Below are 16,688 nucleotides of genomic sequence, written 5' to 3' on the forward strand. Positions count from 1 at the left end.
CACTAAACACAAACATATCTAGACACTTTATCTAGACAAAAAAAAAAGTGTTGTGTATCGGACCCCCTGTGTGCATAATGGATCTGGTGCTCACATGGTGGATTCTCCTTTCCTGTCTGATCAAACAGGTGCATTTAGAGCCTCTCCTATCAACGCAAGGTAAGACAAAAGAGTGAGTTGGTCAGATTTTATTTTAGGAGATTTTTCCCTTATATATGGTGTATTAACTAACATGAACATACTACGAGCAATAATGTTTTTTACAGTATTAATTAATTTTTGTTCAAGTTGGTTCATAAAATTACAGCTGTTTATGTTAGTTCACAGTGCACTGACTAATGTTAACAAATACAGCATCTGATTTTAATATTGTTAGCAAATGTTGAAAGGAAATTTAACAAAGATTAATAAATTCTGTTGAAAGTGCAGTTCATTATTAGTTCATGTTAACTAATGTAGTTAACTAATGTCAGGGTTCCTACGCAGTTTGGAAAAGTATGGAATTTTATTTCAGTAATTTCCAGAAAAGAATGGAAAAATAAAGCAGAGTATGGAATAATATTTGCATTTCCAGACTATTGCCCCAATTTAGTTTTCTATAAAAGACAATTAAGAATTTAATGAAAATAAATTTACCATACAAGAAAAATGTATTGAAAACACATGAAAAAAATTGTTTTCATGGCAGCTGTTGAGTGATTGTATATTCTCACAATATTCTTAGCTCCGTATTACAGAGCCTGTAAAATTTTCGTGTGGGCACGAGAAACCATTAAACTTAGCATATACAATGCACACTGAGCCTATTGTGCAATTTTGCTGTGTGGTTTCTTGACCGCCACTGAGTATACGTTAAAGCAGACCTAAGGCTTTGAAATATGACATATAGTCTTTTTTATATACTCTTGAACTTGGCAAATAGTACAATGCACACAGCCTGAGCCATCAGCCTATTTAATGTCATGGTTTCCCCCACCACAGAGGATGCATTAAATTGGACATTAGGACTTGATATTTTGGTACTACCCTTAGGAAAGCCAAATTTTGAGCAAATAGATCTCTGTTAATTCATGTGCATCCATGCCCTTGTTTTCCTTATAGTAAGATGGCAGTGACGCACAAAGAAATAATATATAAAAAGCTAGAAATTGTAAAAAATTCCAACAGTATCTCGACTCAAGGGCACAAAAAAGTTTCTTGTGTACATGCAAAAGTCTGTATATTTATTTTATTGTTTTATTTTAGTGACTCTGTATGTTATAACTTCAAGAAGATCAATTAAAAAAACTGAGAAAATAAACAATATTTACAGATGACTGTACTTTATACCAAACATAAAACTGAAAAAAATGCTGCATGAACCCTTTATGTTAAATATGGTATGAAAATATACAGAGAGGTTTGGAAATTTAAGTCTGGAAAAGTATGGAATTTTAAAAATAGAAAATGTGTATAGGAACCCTGTAATGTTAACTAATAAAACCTTATTGTAAAGTTTTACCTACATATATGCCAGCAGCCATCACCCTGTAGCCCAAGACTGGTTGCCCACTGAAGCTAAGCAGGGCTGGTCAGTACCTGGGAGACCTCCTGGGAAAACTAGGTTGCTGTTGGAAGAGGTGTTAGTGAGGCCAGCAGGGGGCGCTCACCCTGTGGCCTGTGTGGCCTCCTAACACCCCAGTATAGTGACGGCGAGCCCCTCTTATAGTCAAAGAGCACCATCCTTTGGACGAGACGCCTGACACTTTGTGGTCATTAAAAATTCCAGGATGTCCTTTTTTTTTTATCCCAAATTTGCCCAATTGGCCCCTGTCCATCATGGCTTCCTAATTATCCCCATGCATACTAATTGGCTTCATCACTCTGTCTCCTCTCCACCAATAAGCTGGTGTGTGGTGGGCGTTCTGGCACAATATGGCTGCCGTCACATCATCCAGGTGGATGCTGCACATTGGTGGTGGTTGAGGAGATTCATGTAAAGCGCTATATGTAAAGCGCTTTGAGAACCCAGAAAAGCGCTATATAAATGTAACGTATTATTATTATATATTTTATTTAGTTTTATTTAGTTAATATTGCCAAGCAGTTATTATAGCTGTTTTAATTGTGTTATAGCATTGAAAAGCAAGTGTTAATTCAAGACATGAATGTTGAGGTTGTATTTATAGAGCAAAGTGTAAAATGACATGCATTGGAACTATGTATTACCATTTCTGTAACTGGAACGGTTTTCTTCTTTTTAGAGTTTGCTATCTTGGCCATGGATGAGGACCCAAAATGTTTCACCAGGGATCAAGAGGACTTCACTTGTTTTTGGGAAGCACCTGTTGGAAAGTCCTATTATTTTCTCTACATATTTGAGCAGTAAGAGTTACTTTCATCTTCTATATTAAACTTAAACTCAAATATTGCATATAATGATATTTTACTTATAGTCATAAAATATTTCATTACTATTATACATTATTATTTGTAATTATGAATCGGTCATTAAGTTTTATCAGTAGATCATCTGAAAAATGGGATTGGGGGGAATAATTTCTATGTTGGTTGCGGACCAGCTTCTAGCAAACATGTTTGTGTCAAACAGAAAAGAAAGAATATGTGATGTGAAACAACAAATTTATGAGGAGAAGGACCTGTATATTTGCACATTCCCATCGAGTGATGTCATTACGTTTATCGACACACAACTCATAGTGATAGACAGAGACACCAACACAACCGTCTACAATCGCACTGTCAATGTGGAGAATCAGCGTAAGTGCTACATATGAATTTACTCTACAGTTTTCATTTATGATATCAAATTAAATATATCTGCTGCTTATGTCTTCCTCCAAGATCTACTGTATCCTCCATCACATATATCCCTAAATCTAACTGGCGAGGTGGGCCAATTGTTAGTTAAGTGGAAAAAAACTAAATCTCGTCCACAGAGCCCACAGTATGAAATTCGTTACAGCTCCAAACACACGTCAAGTACAGTTAGACAGGTGAGTTTGACACACACCCTTTTTCGAAATATTACTGTATCAGCAGTAGCTATATTAGAAGCAGTTCATTTAGCCTACTAAATGCAATCAACATTCACTCCTCACAGGTGTCAAACCCCCCCCATAAGTTAGTCTCTCTGGTCGCAGGAGAAAACTGCACGGTGCAAATGAGAGCGAAGACTGGTGTTTCCAAGCTTTGGAGTGATTGGTCAAGTCCTGTAACAGCAATGGTGCCACAAACAGCAGGTGAGAGCTGAAAAGAGCATGTGTGACGTGAGCGACTCCAAAATGTATTTGGAGCCTTAAAAAATGTTAGAGCTAACTTGTGTTTTCTCTGCCATTTTTACATTTACTCTCAACGAACTCGTCGCAAGGTAGCTTTCCTTGTGGCAAAAAGTTGCATTTAAATGGAATGCACGATTGCTTCCACATTTGGCCTGCAACTTCTATTGCAGCGCATAAATTATGAGAAAAAAACAGTCGGGATGAAATGGAAGTTGCAATTGCCTTTTCTACCCTATTGTGACAAATATCCAAGTGCCAGCATCAGACGCATCACACACCATGACCACCGTCGGCCAATAGTGAGCCTACGTTCTGACGTACAACCCAGAAGTGCTGTGCTGTTACATTACGTGAACTCACTCAGAGCATATGGGGTTGGTTTTATGAACTGCAGCCTGCACCTTGTTTCCAGGTGGACTGATAAAAAATCCACTTTTTTAATGTAATTTTTTTTTTTTTTTTTTTTTTTAAGCACATTTAAAACAACCCTGATTGGCCAACGTTCTGTACCCTACGCAAAATCAGAACATTAAAAGACAAAAATAAATGAATAGGCTACACTACTAATCAGAGCTTTTCATATTGGACTACATATTAGGATTAATAAAACAAGGTCAAAACTTAACAACATTAAAAGTCACCAGGTCCAAGAGAATCACTTTGATTTTACCTGAAAATTATGTTTTGATACGTTTTATAATGCAATGACATTACATTTTTAAGCATAACTGAAGTGCCTATACTTTTTGTTGACACTGTCCTCAATTAAATCATTGTTTGTAATAATAAAGATTCTCTTTAGCTTTAAACAAGCACTAATTCCTTTCATTAATTCAAATCTTAAAGGTATAGCTCACACCAAAATGAACATTATTTCGTCATTTACGCACTCGCATCTTTTTAAAAAACCTTTATGACTTTTTTTTCTTTGAAGTAAGACAGCCAGAATGTTTGGGATTCAGTCACTTTCATTGCATTTTTTTCCAATGTAAGAAAAGTGAATGGTGACTGAGGCTGTCATTCTCTTTAATAACTCATTTTGTGTTCCACTGAAGAAAGAAGGTCATACAGGTTTGGAACATGAGAGCAAGTAAATTATGACAGAAAGTTAATTTTCAGATGAACTATCCCTTCAACAATTACAAACACAGAAAGGTACTGGTAAAATAACAGTAAATGTCCAATCACCTTTCAGTATCTGGCTGATTTTCAGGTGACATAGAATTGAGGTGCCACACTCCTGATCTGAGTCAAGCATTATGCAAATGGAGAGAAGAATTATATGATGACGGCAGATACAGCTTTTACTACAGGCAAATGAACAGGTGTTATGTTTTTTTTTAATGTCCTCTCTTACAGAAATCAAAGGAAAGCAGTTAGATTGATTCATTAACTGTAGTCCTTCTTATCTTGAGTTTCAGAAGTTCATGGGACATTTGGAAGTTGTGTTCCAAAGACAACAACACTGTCCACCAGTGTGTCCTAAATGGCCAGGAATCCAGTGTCTATCAGTTTTACCTCAGTGCTGGATTGCAACCATATGGTCGAACTTTTTATGAAGAGACTTTCAGAATGAACAGCAGCAGTGAGTGTGAAAGAAATGGCTGAAAGTCATGTTAGCCACCATATGTTGTCCAACTCTCGATCTCCAAAACGTTTTATTTTAAAAACACATCCTATATACTGAGTGAAGTATTGAATATATGTTAACCATTCATTACTATGTGAATACATGCTGATAGGGGAGACCTTTATGTAGGCTATTTGTTCCCTTCATCTTGATTGCTGTTTTAAAATAAAATGTTTCCTATGTGTTTATTTTTGATTAAATGCTTAAACCACCCCCACCCCCACCCCCACTTTTTTTTTCTTCAAAAAAGTAAAGTTAACTGGTATCATATGAACGTGGTAAAATTATATTAGTAGTGTCAGACACATGACTCCGCATGTAAACCACAGAGTTGCAGACACTAAAGCAAAAAGTGATGCAATCATCTCTTGGAGTTCCTTGGCATCTAATATATGACCAGCATTGTACCACACTTTTTGTATGGGTAGTATTACAAAAATACTCATTTTAGTTACTAATTCTTCTTGAATCACTAATGACATCATTATATCATAATGCCAAAGGCAGTCAAAGGCCCATTGGTCGGTTTCTTTGCTGTTTTTGACAGTCAAGACGACGCCTCCAAGTGGTCTGAAAGCAAAGCCTGAGGAAGGAAGGCATTGTTTGACATGGGATCCACCCTTTTTGAAGATCTCCCAGTATCTTAAGTACCAGATCCGTTATCAGCGCAAAGGAGACAGTGAGTGGAAGGTGAGATTAAATCATGTGAATTTCATATATTTAAAGTGGATAGAACACATATATGGCAATTATTCAATGTCTTCTTTCTGCTTTGAATTAGGTGTGTTCAATGGCTGCATAACACATGTTGAAACTAAATTCTGTGGTAGGATTTTACAGCCCTCAGTTCGAAGACCAGCACTTGTCTGGATGTGCACCGAGGGAGCCAATACACCATCCAGGTCCGAGCCCAACCCAATGGATCTGTGTACCGCGGAGACTGGAGTGACTGGTCAAAACCTCTCATTGTCATCTTACCTTTAGACAAAGGTAGAAATATCTGACTCAGTCATGAACAAAATGCATTACAACTCTAAAACTCATTAAGCCATTTCTTTTATTATCACAGAGTGGATCTTTATTGTTTTTATACCCATGGCTCTGCTCATCATTGCTTCTGCAATGATCTCGTTCTTCTCCAGATACTTCCGGTAATCAAATTCTCTGTTGATTATTTTAGAATACTACTTTTATGCAACCTATGACAAAAAATATGTCTAAAGAATGCAAATATAAAGAAATATAAAATGTATGGTTAATTCTCTGCTTTAGTAAGGTCAAGAAGTCCTTGTGGCCATCAGTCCCAAACCTTAACAAGGTGCTGGAAAGCTTCCTGGCTGACATCAGTGGATCAAATTGGGTAATTGTTTTCAGCTTTGATAATAAGTTTTACTTTGAGAACATTTTTAATTGACTACTTTTTAAATGTATCATTATTTATCATTGCCATTTTTATATATAACTGGATTTTCTGTGGCTATTTGAAGAATTGCAAGTGAAAACTTTTTAACAATTTTAAATAAATAGATTTTCTCATATTACTGTCATACTGTCTTCAACTCAGGAGCCAACCTTCAACATTAAGCAATGTGATGATGACACTGCTACATCAGTGGTGGAGATTTTGCCCGAGAGGGAAGCTACAGTAAAACCCTGTAGGAAGTCTACCTGTCTTTCGCCATTTGAGCGTGACTTCCTATCTGGTGAAAAAAATGAGGAGAATTTCAGAGAGGATTTGGAGATGGCTCAAGATTATGTGATTTTGAACAACGATAAAATCCCATGCTTTACAGGGAATGACTATGTGTACAGGGATGTTGCTTTATCTCATGCGACTAATGAAAAACTACACTCCTGCCCCAGTACCTGTTCTACCACCTTCCCAGAATGCTCCAGAAATATCCTCAACCATTCCTATCTCCTTCTGGCAGAACAGTCTGAGCTTGAAGACCATCACTCAGCCAGTCGCCAGTACACCAATATGGAGATCACGGCAATACAGTGTGTAGCAAGTGTAGAGTGAGGTTTAATCTTTGATAAATTAAACTCACGAAAATGTATATATTAAGAGTTTCGGATGAAGCTTTACTTACAAATTCAAAAGCACCTCAGCTTGTGTGGAATGAGAGAAGATGTGAGACCTAGGTTCAGACAAGGTTCACTATACAGAGCACTTGTTGACTGTAGGTCTGAAGTGGAGATTGCTTAATGCATAAACCTTAACCTTAATGATTTCATCATACCACAAACCACAAAATTCAGGAACAAAAACATGACATTTGATTCTTCAGTAAAATAGTTGATATTTTAGTTTTTAACTTTGTAGGACTACTTCTCTAGATGGATGTCATCATTATTCCTGTGGGTGGAGTTTGTTAGATAGAATATTTTTCGGAGTCTTTAAATGGACACCATACAAATTTTAACAGGTATATACGGCAAAAGTTGCCATACAGTCCAAGTTGCACTTTGAACACACAAAGTTGGTTAGCATATCTATTACACCAGTCTCATGCTAATGTAATGTATAAGTATTATGGCTTTAGAAAAACGGAGATTATTTTTTTGTTGTTGTTGTTGTTGGTAATTTAGGATGTAACCGATATTTTATAGAGCTTAAGCACCATTTAACCATGAATATTCTTTAAATGGAACTGTGTTATACATTTACGCTTTTATTTGTTATAAACATTCTGTAGCAGTTTTTTTTTAAAATTGTAATAATTGTAACAACAGAAGAAGCAATTAATGTCTTATCTGGTCTGATCAGTCAACAGCTTTATTGTTTCAAGACATCAAGTAAAATCTGACAAATATCCAACATTTTGGTGTTTCGAATGAAAATTGTACATTTTAACATGACATTGAGTCATTAAATGCTAAACAAGAAATGTGTGTCTTACTCTCCAACACTAAAATGCATAAAAATTGCTTTAGAATAAAGCATTTGTGCAAATGCTCTAAAGACGTTAAAGAGCAAACTGAAGACATGATTTGAAGCAAAAAGGTACAATTACAACACAAAAATGGCACATTTAAAATGTACTTATAGAACTACACATGTATAATTTTAAGCATTAAAATTGATAATTTAATCAAAACCTTTAATACAATATCTCACATTCAGTTCATAAGAATTTAGCTGTAACGCACCAGGCAAGATCTCATTCAAAATCTGCTCACTGAATGTCCAAAAAAAAGTGGTCTGACATTGAGAGGATCCACACTGGTCGCCAAGTGGAGTGTGTGACACAGTAGGGCCGGATTTTAGTCAGCCTTCAAGGCATAAAGGACATCATCCTGACTAACATTGAGTCTGATACGGAGCAGCAGGTCCAGGCGGCTTCCCTCCAGCAGAAGCAGGCGACAGGAACCCAGCCTCTGACAGACCGCCAGCCCTTCAGACACACTCACCGGCTGCAAACCCTCAACCCGACACAGTGCCTGGTGCTGAACAAACACCTGTGGTGGAAAAAAAAAAGTTAAATTCAGAAATTAAAACATTATCTTGAAGAATGAATTTGCATATAAGGTTCATGATTAGAATAAGGGCTGTTATAAACGAGTTCATTTAACAGTTTAGCTACCTGTTGGAAAGTGGCCTCTTCCAGACCAAGTCGACGAAACTCTGCAATAATAGCCCTCAGGAAAAGCTGCTCCTGAACAGATGCACACCTACAATAACATTGAAAAAAGCAGAATGAAATCAGTCTCTAACTTATCGCCAAACAAGCACGCACATGAATGCGTTTCTGTAACTTATTTTAACATTAAGATTAAGGAACAATGGGCTGTGGAAAGTTCATATTCTTTCACTTTTATTTTTACCTGATGGCTGCGATGTAGGAAGAGGAGAACATCTCATCCAAAGCCTCCATCACATGACTCATTCCAACCAATCCACTGCTACTTCCAGAGTGCTCACAAATCTCTGTGGCCCGTCGGCAGATATCAAGGCAACGTCGCGCATCACCTGAAAGCGCTGCCACCTAGAAGACCACAAATAATCTCTCATTGATTCATAATGATATGCGATTACCACAACCTGGTAGCCAAAGAACAGCACAGAAGCTACTAGGGGTGGGAATCACAGGGTACCTCAAGATACGATACGATACCAGTCCTTGCAAATAAATAAAGCAACTGACTTCGTAAAACTGACAGCTCTCAGCGATGAGAAAGTTTTGCTTTAAACATTCCATTCACTGGTTGACTTTGGACTTAAACGTGGCTGGGGCATCTATTGTTTTCTCACCTATTATTTATTCACACTGCTGTCTGCCATCCCGTTAAAAATATATTTGTCTTAGGCTAGTTAACTTATGTTCACGTTTCCCTCATTCATGTATTAAGCGCAACCTCGAGGAGCCATGAAGTAGCGACACAGGGAGCAGGGAAATCTATTTTATCCTTAATTTATTAGTAATTAAAATATCGATATTTGGCGCCAGCGTATCGATTCTCGTATCACATGGAGAAGGGCAACTAATATATATATATATATATATTCCCCTATCGATATTTTGTCCCACCCCTAGAAATTACTAGAGTGTTTAAAGGGGGGGTACAATGGTGTTTCATGTATTCAGAGTTGTTTACAGTGTTAAAGAGATGGATTCTCATGCTAATAATGGCCAAAGTTTGAAAAGTTATTTTGAACGAATAACAGAGAATTTCTGTGCTGAAAATCATACTTCCAGGTTGCAACACGTTTCGGCTGGTTTTTTTCTATCGTAGATCTAATGACGTAGACCAGAGTGGAACTCCTTATATGAGCATTGCTCTCGGAAAAGCGCGTTCACGCACACGTCGACCAGAGGAGAGAAAGACCGCGCTCATCGACGCATAGACATCATATATCTCTATATAATATCTATGCATCGACGCGCTACTACCGGAAATCATCAGCAGCGCTAAATAGGAATGGTTGATGTCAAGAATGTCTCCAAAAAAGTGTGTTTTGGGATGTGAGGGAAAGTTTACCTTGTTCAGCTTCCCAAAGAACACAGTGTTACTGGAACAGTGGATGCAGTTTGTATTTCCGGGACAGCAAAGGAGTGTGGCAAGTGCGGTTTTGTGTTCTGGTCATTTCAGTGACGAATGTTTTATTAACAAGACCCAGGTCGTCGCTGGATTTGCAAACCAAATACTATATATATATAGTAATAATATGGCCTACCGCACCACGATCGATAATAAGCAAACCTTCCCGGGCGCTCCCGCTTGACTCTATAGCTCCGCCCACGCCCAGAATCAAGGACCTCGGCTTTTTCCGGTTAGAATCGGAAAGCTGTATTTTTATTTTATAAATATGATGAAACTAAAGACTTTTTGGAGATATTAAGGACGCACTATTACTCTATAGGTACTCAAGATTAACATGAGATTGACTGAAACTAAGTATTTTACCCCCCTTTAAAAGGTAACCCACAATGACTCAGTCACCTGTGCCTAAGATAACATGGCTTCACAAGAAAGTGCTCCTACCTTTCTTGAAACTAGCTGGAGAGCATCTTCTTCAAAAGCCTTTACTCTGTTTAGCCTTGACGTGATGATCTGTTGTAGCTGTTTAAAGGTATATGGCTGGAAGGACATTCTTGTCAGTCCCTGAAAGTGAATAAACAACATTCATGTTTCATTTCCATTATTTGCATTGGCCAACATAATTTCAATCATAATTGAATGGCATCTTAATGTTGTGAAATGGTCTTTCTTACCAGTCGACTGGCAACCCGGTTAATCATGATTCTCTCAGGCAAGTCCATAGTGTTTGCGATGGTAAGAACCACCAGACGAGCATTGCGCCTTGTCGGCCAATCAAACAAGTTATACATCACATTCTGTTTACGGGTCCACAAGAGGTCAAGCTGGAAAAAAGAAAGATACAAGAGAGATTAAAAACATATATTCTTTCAGATAGACGATTGGCAATATATTATTCCTCAAAGTACAAATTAACCAATTATTGACAGGAAACAAGTGGGAATAAAGACCAAGAAAATAAATATGTCATGGTAAAGATCAACTTTTGATTGACAAAAATATTTTCCAGGACTACTCTGAAAAAAACGGTTCATACAAGCTTAAGGTAGAAAAGCTGTTTTTTGGGATCCTGCAGGACGATTAAAAAATATTTAAATGAATCAATTATTTTCAAACTCTAAACTAAGTGAAATTCTAAAAAACATAAAAGCCCCCCAATAACTACTTGAACCTCTGAAATCACAGAATGAATTGTGGTCAAATTAATCTGTTTGAAAAACAAGAAGCTGTCATAATAGAAGAAATACTGGAAATATCATAGCCTATATGGAGGATAATATCATAGCTTATACATGTTGGATAATAAAATGGTGATTTATAATAATAAATATATTTATTATTTAAATATAATAATGGAAAACAGGGGGTTTTGAACAAAACAAAAAGTGTTGAGAACAACTGATCCAAGACCAGCTAATCAGCAAAACAGAGGGCATGCTTGTGGTTAATAATGTCACCTGGAACAAAAGTCGTACCTCATCTACTAGAAGCACAGTTGTCTCTTTTTTTGGTGCAGGAGCACTGAAGCGTTTCTCCAGTAGGGCGGCTGCATGATCAGGTGTTGCTTTTTGATCAGTCAGTTTCTACAACAGAACCAGAGCACAAATTGACAGAAAATACTATATGACAATAATGAGGAAAGAATTTTGAAAATGATAGAAAGGGGAGGCAGCATACAGACCTGCAGTATTTGTACATAAGCCTGGTGCGGGTCTGTCATTTTCATACCATTGATTTCAATGAAGCGGAAGTGAGGGATCTCGTCTTGTTCAGTGGACTGCTGAAGGGACCGGATCACCTCATGTACTGTGGCAGTTTTACCAGTACCAGGAACACCTGAGATATACATACACCTGCAAAAGCAAAATGAATTGTATAACCATTTTTTATTATTTACAGATATGAGTTAAACCTTAATGACAGAATCTTACCCTCCAGTGCCATCAATGACTTTACTCTCCACAAAGTTGTAGATGTCCTGGAACTCCTGTTCTCGACATGGCAAAGACTCAGGGACAGAAGAAACATGCAACCTATTGCAAAAAAAATAAATGCTTTTGAAAAAAAGTCTCATGCTCACCAGGGCTGCATTTATTTGATCAAAACACAGTGAAAACAGTTATACTGTGAAATATTATTACAATATGTGGCGAGCAGGACGAGGTCGAGGGACGTGAGAGCGGCGCGAGACCGGTGGCGTGATTACTGATGAGCGACACCTGCGCGACGCACCGGTCTCGTATCTCTCACGGAGGAGCGGAGGCATATAGGAGGAGCGACGACAGTGAAGAACGAGAGAGGACAGGCCTGTGTTTGTGTTGTTTCTGTAGCCAGCAGTCGTCCGCGAGGGACTGCTGGCTTATACTTTCATTTTGTATTTGTTTATTTATTTATTAAAAGTTGTTGAATGTTCGCCGGTTCCCGCCTCCTTCTTCCCATAACATCCAACCTTGTTACACAATATAAAAATAACTGTTCTATTTTAATACATTTAAAATGTAATATTCCTGTTATGGCAAAGCAGCTGATTTTTTAGCAGCCATTACTCAGAAATCATTCTAATATGCTGATTTAAAACATGCTCAAGAAATATTTCTTCTTTTCGGCATTGAAAATTGCAGTGACTTTTCCAGGATTCTTTGATGAATAGAAAGTTCAAAAGAACAGTATTTATTTAAAAATGCTATTGACCCCAAACTTTTGAATTGTAGTCTCTCTATCTCTCTCTCTCTGCTGGTTAAACTTCGATAGGCCTTATGGTACTTTTGTCTGTGCTGTTGCCTACCGTGCCCGTGCTTCTTCCAGAACATTCCCTGGCTTCCTGGCTGGAGCGCTCCTGCTAGGTATGCTGGGAGTGGCATGACGTGGTGTACGTGGGGTGGTTGGAGCAGCCTGGAGTTAAATAAAAGATAAATTATTTGCCATGCAATGTTATCTTCACGTGAAATGCAGCTTGGGTTCTGTGAAGGAACATTATCTGCTAGCAGGAAGACTAAGCATAGCAAAAACAACTTTTTACCTTCTTGCTGGGTGTTTTACGTGGGGTCCTAGCAGAGACACGGGTTTTCTCTGAAGGCCGGGGTGTTCGAGGGCCTCTGCGCTTCTTCACTACAAGCTCGTCTTCACTGTCGATCTTTGCCTCCTCTTCCTCATCGCTGCTACTCTGCAGGTCAATCTTAGTAGGTACGAAGCAGTCGTCATCACTGCCATCCTCACCATCAGACTGCAGGTCAACCTTGTTTTGTAGCAAATTTCTTTAAAAACAGACAATTACATATCCCTTTAAATTAATCACTTCAAAAAGCATCTAAATATGGTTAATTGAAATGTATATTATTTAAATCGATTAATTAAGTGCAAAACAATATCCAGATTACGCAATTAAAAACAGTTCAGCCACAATGCAAGTGGGCGTCCTGTGTGAACGGCCCCAAGTCTGATTGAGAAACTTGATTGCAAAATAAATTGCGGTGAACTGTAAACCTGTAGACTATCTTCATTTGGCAGCATTTCTCAGCAAGAAAATGAATGATCATTAAATATTTATATTAATTTGATTAATCAGAATGATTTAAATTATTTTATTTTAATTGACTGACAGCCCAAGTCAATCAAGTAAAATACCTACAGCTGCTTTCTGATGCGCGAGGACACAAGCTGGGCAGACTTCCTCTTAGAGCGAGGAGTGGCAGCAGTCTGGATGGGTGAATCTTCATGTTCCTCTTCAGCTCTATCAGTTTGTTCACAGAAAAATAAAAGATAAGAGAGTAAGATTTTTTATTTTTTTTAAACAGCATGACAAGTAGTGTGTATGCACGACTTGCACATATATCATGTTCAACCACAATCTCTCACTAGTGTAAGACCATAAAAGAGCTTGGTCTGGATAATTGAATTTATTGATTAGAAAATCTTTGAAAAAGAAAAGTCCAAGTGTCAAACTGTTCATGGTTAAGCACCATTGATTTACTGTAATTGTTACTCTAATATCAGGAGAGTTTTATATTATCGCGACAGGTCGAAATTCATCCGGGTTAGAAATACTGTAGATCCAGGTTACTAAAGAGCCGAAGGATTCATGCATTTAAGGGTTAAAACGTTTTTTTTTCTTTGACCTGTAAAAACATCTGTACATAAAAGTAAAAGCTGAAATAAGCTTTAAATAATAAGCTGAAATTAATTTCACAATGTAGTGAATTCAATAGTTTTTAAATTCAATATAATTCAGATAATTCCAACACTTACAAAGCAGCCAGTGCTGGTTCTCTGAGAGCAGTTGAATCTTTCCTGCTGGATGGAGTTCTTGCCCTGGTTTGAACAGAGACAAACACATAACCGTTACTCTATGGATCATTTTAAACTCACATCAAACATATCAAAAGATAAAGAAAATGAAGCAGGGGCCACCAGTGGTCAGGATGAACATAGTTATGTGCCTAAACAGTACATTAAGCATGAAAATAGCCCCATAATGCCTTAGTGTTTAATAAATACAGCCAAACCCCATCAAAAAAATGAGTCCGTACCCCCTCTGTGCAGGGACAGAGGAACATGACTCACTTCAGGGCCCTTAGACTTGCTCTCCTGGGGGTTGCCTCTCTCTTCCGGGGAGTTCTGCCTGTGCTTATTAGTGACTCTGGATCATCATCCCCAAGTGGCTGCACACCAAGAAAGGCACTAGGAGGGCAGCAGGACTTTTATAAATAGACTTTACTTTTTTAGTTATATAGGACAATTCAAATCATCTTAAACATAGAAAGAACAAAATTAGTTTGCTTATTTCGAATTAAAATGATAATCACAGACATGAAGTACTAAGCATACAGCAGAAGAACCAAGACATGATTTAAAATATAAATAGATGTACCTAGCTGCATTGTCTTTGTCAAATGCAGTCAATCTGGGTTTATCAGGGCTCTGTGATGACAGAGGAGAGACATGCTCCTCCTCATTCTGATTAAGTGGAGTCAATCTAATAGAAATGGAGATGCGGCCAGTTGGAGACGTGTTCAACTTAGACGTCAGTATTTTCTCTGTAGGTGTGCATTCATCAAGAATCTCCCCCAGAACATCATCTCGGGACATGTTTTTATTGGGACCTACCATAATATAAAGAAAAACTGTTATTCATTTTAGTTCTATTAAAACAAGTAAAAGCATGATGTATGTGGATGCATGGCACTCACTGTACAAGTCCAGCTTCTTACGAACATGTGGACCAGAGTAAGCTCTGCCTCTCCTCTTTGCACTAAGAGCTTTAGCTGCAGAGAGTTTAGAGGCAGAGTGAAGAGACTCCGCCTCACTGGTGCTCATTTTGCCAGTGCTCATGCTACCACGGGTGAGGGTGCCTGACATGGCCCGTTTGATTATTGATGGGTCCGGGGTTGGAAGAGCACGAGTCTGAGAGCCCCGGGAAGATGGTGGGGGAGATTTAGGGCTCTGGATTTGGGGCTGCATCAGCTCACGATCCAATTCTCTGAAAGACTTGGTGTCCCACAAGAGTTTGACAAATAATGTGTCTTTGCTCTTGCCCTTTGGGAAAGGATCCTTAGCTGGGACATATTCAATCTAGAATCAAAGATTTCATTTTATTATTATTATTCTTTATTAAATATGTAGGAATAATGATACACTGACAGTCAAAAGTTTGGAATAATGAAGATTAATTTTTTTTTTTTAAAGAGTCTTCTACTCACCAAGGCAGAAATGATTTGATAAAAAATACAGTAAAAACAGTAATATTGTGAAATATCACAATAATCATTTTAATAGGCTAATTTAGTGCTCAATTATCATCAATTATTATTGGTGCTCAACTATTAATAATGTTTTATTATAAATGTTGAAAACTGTTTTTGCTGATTCTCTGATGAATAGAAGTTCAAAAGAATAGCATATTTGAAATATACATCTTTCGTAACATTATAAATGTCAGTAACACTTTACAATGAGGTCTGATTAATGTATTAACTAATATGAAGAACAAAATAAGAATACTGTTGTTCATTGTTAGGTCACAGTACATTAATGTTAACAAACACAATTTTTTATTTAAAAAATGTATTAATAAATGCCGTTTTTTTCATTGTTAGTTCATGATAACTAAAGTAGTTATTTAATGTTAACAAATGAGACCTCATCGTAAAGTGTTACCTAAATTTACTGTGTTACTTTACTGTCATTTTAATCAATTTAATGCATTAAAGTATTAATTTCTTTTTTTATAAAGATCTTACCCCAAACTTTTAAAAGGTAGTGTATCACAGTTTCCACAAAAATGTTAAGCACCACAATGGTTTTCAACATGACAATAATAAATTATTCTTGAACAGCAAATCAGAATGATTTCTGAAGAAACACCTGCTGAAAATTCAGCTTTGCCATCACAGGAATAAATTGCATTTTTAAATATATTAAAATAGAAAACAGTAAAATTGTGAAATATTATTACAATTTAAAAAAAAAAACTGGTTTACTGTATTTTTCATCAAATAAATGCAGCCCTAGTGAGCATAAGAGACTTCTTTCAAAAACATTTAAAAAAAAATCTTAATTATTCCAAACTATAGAAATGTTATCATAAAATAAATTTTAATTAGTGCTGTAAAATCGATGAATCACATTGAACATAAGTTTGTTTATATAATACATGCGTGTATGTATATTGAAATATATAATATTTATATACAGTATATATTATATACATGTACAGGTGAAACTCGAAAAATTTGAAT

At 37.0% G+C, this 16,688-nt stretch overlaps 2 protein-coding genes across 3 annotated transcripts in view; one reads left to right on the forward strand and one right to left on the reverse strand.

Moving 5' to 3' along the window:
• Positions 1-7,802, forward strand: mpl (MPL proto-oncogene, thrombopoietin receptor). 2 transcript variants are annotated; one of them, XM_079629242.1, is made up of 12 exons: positions 1-159; positions 2,244-2,364; positions 2,591-2,760; positions 2,845-2,996; positions 3,104-3,242; positions 4,495-4,606; positions 4,703-4,866; positions 5,459-5,601; positions 5,742-5,901; positions 5,981-6,062; positions 6,184-6,271; positions 6,476-7,802. In XM_079629242.1, exons 1-12 carry the CDS (start codon positions 78-80, stop codon positions 6,932-6,934), a joined length of 1,872 nt encoding a protein of 623 aa, XP_079485368.1. In that variant the 5' UTR covers positions 1-77; the 3' UTR covers positions 6,935-7,802. The 2 variants fall into 2 exon arrangements, with proteins under 2 accessions (XP_079485368.1, XP_079485369.1); XM_079629243.1 differs by having other exon boundaries at positions 60-172.
• The window catches only part of orc1 (origin recognition complex, subunit 1), an 11,108-nt gene continuing 2,078 nt past the window's right edge, over positions 7,659-16,688 (reverse strand). The window contains exons 5-19 of the mRNA XM_079629241.1: positions 15,141-15,522; positions 14,822-15,053; positions 14,515-14,631; positions 14,200-14,262; positions 13,583-13,684; positions 12,974-13,208; positions 12,740-12,846; positions 11,886-11,987; positions 11,636-11,807; positions 11,430-11,537; positions 10,629-10,778; positions 10,399-10,518; positions 8,740-8,900; positions 8,499-8,586; positions 7,659-8,373 (exon numbers count right to left, since the gene is read on the reverse strand). Of these exons, the coding sequence (XP_079485367.1) occupies positions 8,179-8,373; positions 8,499-8,586; positions 8,740-8,900; positions 10,399-10,518; positions 10,629-10,778; positions 11,430-11,537; positions 11,636-11,807; positions 11,886-11,987; positions 12,740-12,846; positions 12,974-13,208; positions 13,583-13,684; positions 14,200-14,262; positions 14,515-14,631; positions 14,822-15,053; positions 15,141-15,522 (2,334 nt within the window). The 3' untranslated portion in view covers positions 7,659-8,178. The remainder of the gene's footprint in view (positions 8,374-8,498; positions 8,587-8,739; positions 8,901-10,398; positions 10,519-10,628; positions 10,779-11,429; positions 11,538-11,635; positions 11,808-11,885; positions 11,988-12,739; positions 12,847-12,973; positions 13,209-13,582; positions 13,685-14,199; positions 14,263-14,514; positions 14,632-14,821; positions 15,054-15,140; positions 15,523-16,688) is intronic.

The sequence above is a fragment of the Phoxinus phoxinus genome, assembly GCF_949152265.1.
Source record: "Phoxinus phoxinus genome assembly, chromosome: 11".
Lineage (NCBI taxonomy): Eukaryota > Metazoa > Chordata > Actinopteri > Cypriniformes > Leuciscidae > Phoxinus > Phoxinus phoxinus.

Bases quoted from the DNA above. Each gene is read 5' to 3' on its own strand.
- mpl (XM_079629242.1), top strand. From the start codon at position 78: ATGGATCTGGTGCTCACATGGTGGATTCTCCTTTCCTGTCTGATCAAA. The intron at 2,365-2,590 runs GTAAGAGTTACT...TGTGTCAAACAG, and splicing joins TTTCTCTACATATTTGAGCA to AAAAGAAAGAATATGTGATG. The intron at 4,607-4,702 runs GTGTTATGTTTT...CTTGAGTTTCAG, and splicing joins TACTACAGGCAAATGAACAG to AAGTTCATGGGACATTTGGA.